Source organism: Sturnus vulgaris, chromosome 8 (genome assembly GCF_052056855.1).
Source record: "Sturnus vulgaris isolate bStuVul1 chromosome 8, bStuVul1.hap1, whole genome shotgun sequence".
Classification (NCBI taxonomy): Eukaryota; Metazoa; Chordata; class Aves; order Passeriformes; family Sturnidae; genus Sturnus; species Sturnus vulgaris.
This window is the reverse complement of record NC_142250.1, coordinates 33408277-33421026: the sequence shown is the minus strand read 5'-3', so window position 1 is coordinate 33421026 and position 12750 is coordinate 33408277. Positions and strand designations below refer to the sequence as shown.

Below are 12750 nucleotides of genomic sequence, written 5' to 3'. Positions count from 1 at the left end.
AAAAACTTTGTGAATTTGTTTTGGAAAAACACAGCATAAATTTAAATTCAAATTCAACATATAAGAAAGAAAACACTAGAAGGGCACTAGATTCACCATCCTGTATGATGCATGCTGGTCATTACTTGTGTTAAATTATTAATTAAAATGCATCAAAGTTCATTTCTGGACATCTTTGATGCCAAACTCACCTGGCTCCTCATTTGGAGTTGCAGTGATGCTGCAGTTGGATCTGCGGACCCTTAATGTGATACAACCATTTTCATGTAGGCAAAACAACCCATCCCTCTGAAAACAGGGGATTACCTGGGCAGAGAGATGGCTGTTAGACTGCATATTCAAAATCTTACCCTCTGCAAAGGACACTTGCAAGGGAGCCTACAATTCCTGATGTTTAAATAATCATTAAAAATGTTATCATTGAGGCAACACTTCCATGAATTTCTACAGCTACAGGATCTGTGACTAAGGAAGTCAATTAATTTATAAAAGCAACTGAAAAGTTTTGATTGAATTGTTTGTTACGATGATGAAACCAAATCAAATCTTCCTCACCTGTATGAAAGGCACCCCTGTCCTTTCAATGGCAATCACACCCACTGTCTGATTCACTTCCAAGTCAAGAATGAGAATTTCCCTGGGATACAGCAAGAGCATGTAGTTTCTTTTGGAAGGCAAATATGACAACTGAAGACAGTCATTGAGTGTTACAGATTCAGCACTGTAAAATCAGACATGAACTTTTATTAGGTTGTGCCGATGTTCAAATAAGTTAAGTTGAAAAGAAAATTAACAGTTTCATTTTTCCTGCAACTGCATTTTTTCAAATAACCTCTATTTTCACAAGGCAACTGCAGATTTCCATTTATCTGTCAGAGCAGTGCAAGGCATCACTGACTTCCAAAAACACATTCTGTTGAATTTTGTCTAAATAAGATTACAGAGTAATTTTAAAAATTGCACTTCATTCAAATGGAACAAGTGCAATTCTTGCACATCTCAAATTCAAAGCAATTCACTTAGGAACAGTGCTGGCTGCCCTGACATTTACTGGCATTCATGGGAAATTCTCCTTAGACACACTGCTTGCTTCAACTTTTATATTGTTGTGTATATGCCATTACAGGCTTTACCCTAAGTACTTTGATAAAGTCAGGTACACAAAGCATTATCTGAGAAGAAATATTTGCAACCTACCTTGGTTTTTCATTACTGATTAGGATTTTTACTTTATCAAGGGCCTTTTTGGCCCCTGTAGCAGCAGCCAGCTTGTTGTGAGAAGGACTGGAATGGGGACTGGAGATGTAAACTTTCTTCCCTGAGCTGGCAGGAGCTTTGGAAGGGGAGAAGTCAGAGATGAACACTATTCCTTCACTGGTGAGCACTGGAATAAGAAAAATAGCACAACTCAGTCTGCAATTTGATTGTGGCATTCCATTTTCATGACATTTTGGTGAGGAGAAATGCTAATAACTTTGATAGTACTGTATCAGATAGAAAACTCCTAATTCTAGACAACCCAAAGAGCAGCAGATGGTCCATTAAAATCAATTAATATCCAAAAAACTCAAATTTTCAAAATTAAGTTCATATTAAAAATTACTGTATTACTGGCAGAAGCTCAGTTATTCTCTCTCACCAACCGTTTTTCTTTAAGATTCACAATGCAAATAGAAGACAGAATACACACTGACTGTATCACCATTTTTCATTCTCATGCACAGCAATCCTCAAATAATCATTAATTCACGTTTTTTATGTTGCAGCACAAAGCTCAGCTGTACAGCTGAAGTGTTTATAGAAGGGTGAATGATATTGTAGATAAAATATCCCCAAACTACAAAGGCTGGGAACTGCATTGTCTCATTATAAATCAGCAGTGATGAAGCTAAATTCAAGAATAAAATGGTGACTCTCCTATTTCTCTCAGTTTCTTTCTGCTAAAATTAATAAATCTGCACAACATTCCCCTTGACATCTGAATCACTTCTGGTACTGATCTCACACTGAGTCCTCTGAAGTCCCTTCTGTTGAAAATAAAATTTATTCTTAGTCTTCTTATTTCAGTGGCTTCTCCCTCAGCACCCATCCCTTTATAGCCTTTTACATTTAATTTCACAGGGCTCTCTCTCCTTGGCTTTGTCCAGCTCCCTCTACACACTTCACACTTCCTTTTGTAAAGGTTCAAATATTTCTTCTTAAATCTCTAAATCTCTAATTTCTCCACTGGTGCCTGCTTTCCCCCTCCCCACACAACAGCACTTTCTGAAATAAGATTCCACACTGGCCAAAGGCTCCCTGTCTTTGCTTTCTGATTTCTTATTGGCATTTCTGACATTACTCTCTCCAATCCATTACTTTTAATCTCAACATTTACATTCCAGTTTAACAATTTTCCTGGTCACACATCCCCAGGCCCCACTGTTTTAGACATATAAACTTACAAGCTAAATGTGAGGGATCAAAGGGGTCAAATGAAAAAGACAGGATATTTTCAGCATAACTTTTCTTCCAAAGTTTGGTGCCCGTGTCAGCATTCCACAGTACAATATAATTTGGTGGGTGCACTGCAAGCAGTAAATCTCTGGAAGCATCTTGATTCCATAGCCATTGCATGTCTGTCAAAAGAAATAGGGAAGAAAATTCATATTTGGGATGGTATCAGTTTGGATCTGGACACAAATGTCTTCTCTATTCTAAAACCTTTTAATCAGTCTTAAGCTTAAGAGTAAAATGAAACAGTGTAACACCCAGCTCTTTCAGAGCTGGTAAGAGCTTTCCCTGGTTTTATAGAAAATAAAAGGTTTCATTTGGTCTGAAAAACTGTGGAAATCTTCAAATAGCACGGTCAGAACTTCTTCAAACCTTCAGTGAATCGGTGTCAGAAGTAAATAAAACCCAATTTATAATGCACACACAAATAAAAAGTAATAAAACTAAAATGAATTGTAGTCAATAAACAAATTTTCAACAGTAACAGATTCCAAATGTTGCATTTTCTTTCACAGGATTTATAAAACAGAATAAAAACATAAACCAAAAACCTAATTTCATAAGAGGACTTTTATATAACAGATTTTAAAAGCCCACCAGGTATAACATAAGCATCATCACAAATTTTTAAAATAGCTGAAATGCCCCAAAAAAACTCAGCTCCAGCTGAAGAGCAGGAAGATGTACTTGACATAGTAAATGTTATTATTTCAATCAATAACATTCATAAAAATAGATTCTACCTTTTTGTCACAGGAAAACATCACCATAATGAATTAAATCTCACAGCATTCCTCTGGGGGACAGTAAATCTTACATTTCCTCATAAAATGAACAAGCAAACATACAGAGGGCTGGTAATCCCAACAGGAAAATTCCCTGTCAGAAGTGAGCACAGTTTATAAAAGGCAGGTGATGGATTTGTACACAAAGCTCCATAAAATAACTCCCATATAAACATCAGGCACTGCCATTACCTTGGATGGGCTTTGAATGCTCCTGGATTTCACAGCGAGCTGTTCCTGTTGCCACATCCCACACAATGATTTTCCCTGTGGCATCAGCAGAAGCCAAACGTAAGGAATATGGAGAGCCAATATTGTGGTGGTAATTTTCCTTAGCCCATTTCACCTGAAAATACAGATGGGAATTGGTTAAAGGAGACAAATATATGGCACAGACACCATAGGTCATACTTTTCAGATAATGAACTCGATAAAAAAGCACAGTAATAGTTAATGCCAACAGCACCTCTAACACAGCTCTAAGCCACCAGCATTGTGTAAGGCAGGTCAGCACTGTGCTGCACGACTGCATGGATGATATTCTCAATTTTATAAATCAACAAACCTTGTTCCTGAAGGTAACTACAACAATATACACCATGTATACAGAGAATTCCCTCAAATATTTAGAGGAAACCAAATGACAATGTTTAAGGTTCTGTGGGCATCCACAAACCTAAACACATTGACTTCCAAACAAATGAAAGCTGCAAAATTATCATTCAATTTTTATACACATCCTATAACATATAATTTTCCTAATCTGACAAATATATTGTGGTACTGGTGAGGAAGGAAGGTTAGTCTTCAATTTATGCGTTGTCTCATAACAAAACAAAAGCAAGTTATTGCTGACATTTGCTACTTTTTTGGTTATTTTCAACACATTGCCATTACTGATTTCCAGGTACCACTTTCCAGTTTGGGATTTCAATCTGCACAGGCTTGTAAATTGGTAATACTTATGAGAAATCTGTGTCTTGAAATCTGAAACACTCTGCCTACAACTCCCAGATTACAAGGGGATGGATAACAGTGATTTCTTCCTTACCTATCCCACAGGGAGATGTTTTTGCTACCTGCTTTAAGGTGAACTTCTGCCCCAGGAGAGACTGCAGAAACTGGCAGAATAGAGAAACATTATTGCTAAACTAATGGGAATTCACCTGCTACAAAAATTCCACCTTGTGTGCTGTCACTGCCTGTCACAGAAGCAAACACAGGACTTTGTGCAGATACTGAAAATGTGACATTTAAAAACTGAGACAGGATTATCATTGGGCACCACTGACTTTATACCATGAATCACATTTACAGCAGCATTCAGAGCCCTGCTGGCACCTTTGTACTGCTCCTCTCAGAGGTGTGAGCAGGATGTGTCTCACAAAGCAGCTGAATAAATTAAACAAATGTGACACATGCACAGCACACAATCTCTAGCTATAAACTCAAAGCATGTTTCCACCAGAATCACAATGAATTCTTGAGAGACTCTCCTCTACCTACAAATTTGGTTTTTGCAATTCCTGCTTCCCTGCTGTTCAAGAAAGAACTATCCCTGAGGATATCTGCAGGTGGCTGTGTAACTGTAATTGTAAAACCTACAAAGCTATTTATTTCTCAGTTAAATGTATATTACTGCAAAGCAAATTCCAAGTCAGGAAAACATCCTTTCTCAAGGGAGGAGTTGTCACCAAGTTAAAAACAACAAAAAAGGAGATTTTTACATGGCCAACCCTAACCAGAGCCCATGTGGTGCTCCCACACGATGAATCTCTTTCCTCTCTGCAGTCCTACTGATCCAAGAAGTCCCCACACAGGACCTGATCTTCTGCTAAAAGATATTATTTTGTAACAGTCACTGTCTACTTGACTTCAAAATACAACATCAGTCAGGAACATGAACCAGAGGTGACTTTTTTTAATTTTCACAATCCATACCATCTCATTCATAAAGCCTTATTATCACTGTTTATTAATGCATCAAAAATGACACAGAGGTCATTTCAATCCTCTCATTCTTAATATGGATCAAAAAACTTCTCTTGTCATTAGATGTTCTTCCATAAAAGCATGCTTTCAATACTCTTTGTAAAGGTAAAATCAGATATAATCCACTCCAGACAAAAGTCATCAGTCCCCCAGAAATATCTTTTGGACAGATGCACAACTAAGATGGATCCATTTTCAGGGAAGCTATTGCCTATTCCAGACATAGTTACAACAGCCAAAGGGGAGGATGCATTTAAAGGAAAATAGCAAAATGGACTGCAAAAGGATTATGAGACAATTGCTTTCTTCTATGTTTTTTTCATAACAGATGTGGTATGTTTTGGAATTTTTCTGAACTGAGGCACAGGTTTTTGGGGAGAAGATCTGCAGTGGACTGAGTTTGCTGGTGTGAACCTCTACTACAAGGAGTTTAAGTTAGACTTATACAGCCACTCCAGCTTATTTATGCTCTTAGCATTTACAAACTCCTTAAAAAAACTAATCTAAGAATTGAAGAAAATTTCTTAAGAGAGGTAAAAATATCTGCAATGATCATGGCCTCAGAATAATTTATTATATAATGCCTATTTCTTAACATACAAGGGATTTTTTTTTTCATTCTTCCACCTCATAAATCAGCCATTTTCTTATAGTCTACTTCTGTTCATAAAACTTCAGGTAGTGGCTTTGAAAAATTATCCTATAAATTATTGGACGTCAGCACTTGGTTTCCTATTAAATGTAACCAAAACTCATTAAAATGTTATCACTGCATAGATCAAAAACTATTTTTGCTACAATCTGTTACCTAAGCTAAATGAAAATGTTAAAGCAGAAGGCACATTCAACCTTTTCCTTCTGCTACAAAAAGATCCCACCAAAACTCCTCTACCTAAGACTCTATTATTCTTCATAAAGTATTGACTGCCTTCTAATAAATACAGCACTTGTGCCAAGGACCATCAAACACATCTGCCAGCAAAACAATCCTCAAACCCTAAGTCAATCTGTCATAGTCCATAATCAAAGAAATGATGAATCAAAGAAATACATCCTGTTCCACTCTCTACTCAAAGTCAAACTCTGCAATTTCAAGACAGGAACCTTCAAAGGAAAGCACAGGTACCCTACACTTAAACTAAAATTTTAGCCATTTTGTATCACAAAATAAACGTTCACTTTTGTCTGCCATTTCTCCTTTCCTATAGGTAAGAAAAGAAGGAAAAGCTTAAAAGTAACTTCCAAGACAAATGGTGCATTTCTCAGAACGGGGAGGAACAGAAAGGGCAGCAGCAAAGAGCTTCACTTGATATTTTGTGATGTTCATTTGAAATCCTCTTTTATGTTAACAGCTTTCCTGGAAATATATCTATGTTCTGTAACAGTAACAAATGTTTCCAGATATTCTTTTATATTCTATATTTTCTGGAAAGATATACCATCAACCTCAACTCAAATTTCAGCATGCAAGATGTGACTTAGCTGCAAAAGAGGTCACATAAAACACATGTATTTTACATCAGGTTTCATGTTAAAATCAAGTGGAACGTCATGTCAAGCATTTACAGTGAGTTAGAAGGATAACATAAACCCCAGAACCAAGCAATATACCATAAACCACGTACACCTCACCTTCACAACACTGGCTTTGTGTCTTTCCAAAACCTGCAAGGTCTGAGCAGAGTTGGCATCCACCACGAGCACGAGGGAATGGCATCCATAGGCAATCAAACCTTGCCAGCCCCTGGAAGAGCACAGAGCATCAACAACAAGTAAAAAAAAAAAAAAACAAAAGCTTTTCACATCAGCAATGAGAGGTTTTTTTGATTAGTTGAATGGAAGCTACTAGACACTGTATTTGATGTTTATCAGATGGTAAATACTATTTAGTAACATAAAAGCATTGTAAAATAATATTGCACTGTCTGCTGGAACCCTAAGCCACCACAAAGCATCTCTTTGCCTCCATCTCAGAATCTTCTTCTGTAAATTTAAAACATCACATAGGAATTAATGAAGAATATTCCCAAATTTTAGATGTAAGAACACAGGTAAGAAATATGTTTGCAATGATATAATTAATTTCATCTCTTTTTTTATTCAATAGCTTACTTATTTATAGACAAAAAAGGAGCATGTAAACCATTATTACAGTAACAGCGAAAATCTGCTGAGGCCTGTCTGACTTCAGGAGAATTTAACCACAGAATCATAGAATGGTTTGGGTTGGAAGGGAGCTTAAATCCCATCCAGTGCCACCCCTGCCATGGGCAGGGACACCTCCCACTGTCCCAGGCTGCTCCAACCTGGCTTTGGACACTTACAGAGATCCAGGGGCAGCCACGGCTGCTCTGGGCACCCTGAGCCAGGGCCTGCCCACCCTCCCAGGGAACAATTCCTTCCTCATATCTAATCTCAACCTGCTTCAATGGGCATCCGTATGTCACTGCCGGGAGGGGCTGGGCCACGCTGGTCCCGGCTCTGTCCCTGTCCCGGGCAGCAGCAGCTCCCGGGCTCTCCAGGCTCCGCATCCAGCGCTGTCCCAGCCCCGATTCCCGGCGCTGCCCGGGGGCTCTGGGGCCGGCGGAGGCAGCGCCGGGGCAGAGCCAAGCCCGACCCGCGGGACCCGGGACCCCCAGCCCGCGGCCCGGCCCTCACCAATCCGCCGCGCCCCGGTTGGGCGCGCTCAGGGCGCCCGTCAGGGTCCGCGCCGGCAGCTTGATGTTGACGGTGAAGCGCTGCATGGCGAAGCCGGCGGGGAGCGGAGCCCGGCGGGGCCGCCCCAGCCCCGGCAGCCGCTGCCGAGCCCGGGGCCCTGCCGGCACCGCCCCGCAGGAAGCGCCGCCTCGGCGCCGCCGCCGCTCGCGGCTCGGCCGGGGCCCCGCGGCCCCGCAACGGCGGTTCCGCCGCCTGCCCGGCCCGGTCTGCTCGGCCCGGCCCTGCCCGGCCCTGCCCTGCCCGGCCCTGCCCTGCCCGGCCCTGCCCGGCCCGGCCCGGCAGGGATGTGCGGTGTGTGGGGCCATACGCAAATCTCAGAATGGTCCGAGGGGTCAGGGAGCTCTGGAGATCATCCACGGCAGGGTCACCGGGGCAGCTGGGCACGAAACCAAAGCCGGGTGGGTTGGGAATGTCTGCAGAGAGGGAGACTCCACACCCTCCCTGTTCCGCTGTCCGGTGCTCTGTCACCTTCAGTGCGAAATTCTTCCTCATGCTGAGGTGGAATTCTTGTATTTTAGTTTGTGGCCGTTGTTCCTTATCCTGTCACTACCACTGAAGAGTCTGGCACTATCCTGTGTCACCCCTTAGAGATGTTTGTATGCCTTGGTGGCATCCGCTCTCAGTCTTCTGTAGCCCAAACACTTCCTCAGTCTCTCCTCATCAGAGATGCTCCAGACCTCTCATCATATCTGTGGCCCTGCGACCATCTCAGCAGCTTCGTGGCTTGCACTGAGGAACCCAGGACTTGGCACAGAAGGGGACAGAAGGGACCCACAGAGCTGCCACCCTGGCCAGGGACACAGTGCTGCTGTATCGTTTGTACATCCATGGATGTGAGGGGTAAAGGTGCTGCTGTATCGTTTGTACATCCGTGGATGTGAAGGATAAAGGTGCTGCTGTGTTGTTTGTACATCCCTGGCTGGGAGCTGGAAGGAGCCATGGGATGCCAGACTGCAGCTCCAGGGATGCTTGTTCTTCTTGTCAGGCTGCAGCACCTCACTGGGAGAAGGGCTCCCTGTGCCATCTCCAGCTGCTTGGATGCTGCAGGACAGCCAGAACATTATTTTTTCACCGTAGTGATTTCTGCTCCAAAGTACCTCTTCAGTGACAAAACCCTGTTAGAACTCTAAAGCCCAGGAGTTTTAAACTCTCTGTGTTCTCTAACACTGACCCTCAAAAGAGCACTGCTTTTGACTTGAGGCCTTAGAAATGGCTTCCAAAATTAAATAATAAAATTAAAATCACTAGCGTGTCATTTAAATAACAGTATGTAATTTCATGTAGTAAAAATTTAAAATTTAAAGTTTTAAAATATAATAAGTGTGAAACAAAATAAATATTCTAAAACATCATCTTTTTCTTCCTTCTTGTTCCTTCTTCTTCTTAGTTTTAAGTAATAAAGCTTAGTTGAATAAAAAGTACCACACTATAAGTCACGAGTGTTTGGTCATTAAGTAAAAAATAGAAATAATATAAATGTTAATTTTTAATTAAATATTTAAGCCTTAAAAAACCTTGTAACTAACAAAATACACCAACATTTTCTTACTTTTAACTTGTTAACTAAAAATGCTATAAAACTCACTGTCTATAAATAAAAATTAATAAACAACTAAGTCCAAACACAAAAATCCAAGCTGTCACTCACACTAGGAAAAGCCATCTGGGATGACACATCCCTGTGCAGGAGCACTGGACATTTGGACTGGAACACACCAGGCTGCAGAGCATTGAGGTTGGACTCAATAATCTCAAAATAATAATAATCTCAATAATAAAAATATTTTCCAACCTGATTGTGTGATTCTGTAAAGCTTTTATCTGTAACATTTTCTGTGCCATAGCATTAATAAGATGACAAGAATTATGTACTTGCAAGCTCGTTATTTAACATACACGGGCTGTTGGGGTGTTTGTTTCTCTCTTAAATAATAATAGTAATTGTTTATTTGTGGAGAAAAAGATGCCACTAGATGGCCAGAGATGGCAAGAATGTAATGCCACCTACGAGCTCTCATACTGCCACAGTGTCACTTTGTCACAGAAGATGCAATAATGCTGATCCTCCTCTTCCCTCTTTTCATTCTAATCACAACTGAACTTGTGCAAGTGGGAACTCAAGAAACAACCTGCAGCTGATGCCTTTTCCACCTTCTAAAGAAATCTGCTCTTCGTGCACTGTACATCACTCACTGCCACTTGCAGGTCACCATAACATTGGAATTTACTTCTTGAAACTGTCTCGTCCCAAAAGATCTCTCTCTACTCTTGAAACGGAAAAATACCTGTTTGGAGAAGTAAAGAGATTTTTGGTTCCCTTTGCTATGTCGTTGTTTGAGGACTATGTGATCTGCACCTCTGGAGATTAATTTTGTAATAGCCTGAGCAGCTACTAGCTCCATTAATTTTAGTTATTTTTGCTAATGGTGTGGTTTTACTCTGTGTCCTTCGGCAACGTGCTGCTGCTCATGTTTTTGGAGGAATTTGGTTATTTTCTTGCTTTGTTGGATTTGGGCTTTGTGAGAAGGGTCCTTTGAAACTTTTATTGCACAATAGAAACAGAAGCTCTTCTTGACAGTTTTCCATCCGTTTTCTTGACATCAGAAAACCAAGCAATAAGTGAAATGCCTAAAGGAAATAGATACTTTAAGGCAGTTGAAGATAAGGACAGATACCAGAAAAAGGGAGGCCAAAGAGGAAATGAGGGCTATGCTACCAATTGGTTGAAAGAAAAAAAAAAAGAATTGGAGTGGTGGTTTTCAGGGTCAGATAGGGTGAAAATCATGGTGCGTGATCCAGGTGAATACATACTGAAGATCAGAGGGATAGGGAGGAGATGAGGAAAAAGTATTTGAACAGTGATAAGGATCATTGGAAGAGCTGGAGGGAATAGAAATGTGAGCTGTCAGAGGGAAAGCAGAGTGTGCACTGGATGAACTGATTCCACTTCTGATCCACAGCTACTCACCAGCACTGAGTACTCAAGACTGATGCACAGCAAATGGATGTGAACTAAGGATGTTCAGAGATGTTAACTTTTTTTGGGGGGTGGTTAAGTGGATGTCCTCTTTCACATCTTATTGTGAATTTAAACCACTGCCAAGCAAGAATGCAAAATACATCGAGGCACTTTGTTCTCTCACCCTTCTGTAAATATAATGGGCTGCTATAGAAAAAGCTTTCAGCTGTTTAACTGCATAATCAGTAATGCCATTAAACCCACCAAAACCTCTCAAATATCCAAGATGTGATACCCAGTGGAAGAGATTTCACTCAGCTCACTAAGGACATATGGAGAATGAAGTTCTGGGTGATAATAAAAAAAACATTTTAATAAATTAATGATTAAATAAATAACGAGAAGTATGATTCTACATAGCTTTTGGCACATGACTGTACGTGATTTTTCTGTGAGTTTGAACAAGAGAAAGTGGGACCGAAGTAGAGAGTGTGCAGTCTCCCTTTTAGGTTTCTCCTTTCCATAGTAATTATTGCAGAAATATTCCTGTGAAAGCTTCTGGGACCTCTTTGATTTCCATGGCCTTAAGTTAGAGCTGCAGGAGCTCCTGGGATCCACTGGTGAACTTTGGATCCACTTTGCATTCCTTTATACAAACCCCAGTCTGAGATGGGGATGTGTAACCAACACACACCTGCTATGGGGCAGGGTTCTATTGGCATTACAAATTATCATTTCTGCTCCATGCATTTAAAGCTCCTTGAGTTTTCTGCAGGTTAATTGTCTCTGGTTGAAGGAGGGCTGACTAAAATCTGATGCCATCCTCTCTTATCAAAGGTTTTGCACAGAGCAAGAGACTTGCACAGTTGAGTTCTGCCTCCGTTTTTCCAGTTTGTTTTTTTTTCTTTTTTTTTGCAAAAGGAATATATCTAAAGTCAAGATTCATTTAATCACAGTCTAACTTCATAATCCCAGTAGGGATCTTTTTATTTCATGTTGTATTTTCAGAAAAAGATTAAATAAAAAGTATTGATGAAGGAGATTCTATTTCTGGGGCTTCAGAGTTCTGCTAAATTTAACACAAAAATAAAACCAATATATGAATTTCAGAGTGTGGAATATTTAGCTTCTAGAACTCTATCAGACTGATGCAAAACCAGATGGCTTTAATCAAAGACTCAAACACTTGGCTCCCTTTCCAAATGCTTTCAACTGAAAAAGTTTAAATTATCCAGAAACTTCCCTCCAAGTGATCATGGTCTAATCCAGTTCCACTGAACCTGCTGGACATGTAAATATAAATTCACAAAGGTTGTGGAGTGAACTAAGAAGAGACTCTAATGACTGCTTGCATCCTTATTTTGTTTTGACCAAGTATCACCAAAGGAAAAATTTCTAAAATATCGTTGTGGGGTTTTTTCTGAAAATATTTTCCTTCCTCTTATATATTTCTCTTTTGCTAGGGGTCCAAAAAGATGATGAAGTGTAGAATTATTTAATTCACATATTAAATTGTGTGAATTAAATAATGGTGCCAGTTTTGTGCCATTTCTTTCTAATTTCATCCTAGCCACAAGCATCCATGACTGCTGTAGCACAATCACTGAGGAGCCATGATCTTCCCATTTCTTTCTGGTCCTTTCTTTGAATATTCCTGCAGATGAGCATTTACTCACCTCCCTGGAATACATTAAATCAGTGAAAAGTCTCTGGAGAAATAGCACAGAAAAAAAAAAAAGAAATTTGAAAAAATATGTGATCCCTCATGGACACAAAGAAGGAACAAGACTGCCAATCCCAGGT

The 12750-nt window shown here is 40.2% G+C and overlaps 1 protein-coding gene across 4 annotated transcripts in view; it reads right to left on the bottom strand.

The window, feature by feature from the left end:
• Nucleotides 1-8082, bottom strand: part of WDR11 (WD repeat domain 11) — a 34336-nt gene extending 26254 nt beyond the window's left edge. For 2 of the 4 annotated variants that reach the window (XM_014886815.2, XM_014886816.2), the window contains exons 1-7: nt 7929-8057; nt 6903-7014; nt 3471-3624; nt 2445-2618; nt 1198-1384; nt 556-721; nt 192-306 (exon numbers count right to left, since the gene is read on the bottom strand). In XM_014886815.2, the coding sequence (XP_014742301.1) occupies nt 192-306; nt 556-721; nt 1198-1384; nt 2445-2618; nt 3471-3624; nt 6903-7014; nt 7929-8014 (994 nt within the window). In that variant the 5' untranslated portion in view covers nt 8015-8057. Of the gene's footprint in view, nt 1-191; nt 307-555; nt 722-1197; nt 1385-2444; nt 2619-3470; nt 3625-6902; nt 7015-7928 lie in introns of all 4 variants that reach the window. The other 2 variants (XM_014886814.2, XM_014886813.2) reach the window with 2 other exon arrangements.
• Nucleotides 8083-12750: the final 4668 nt, after the last annotated feature.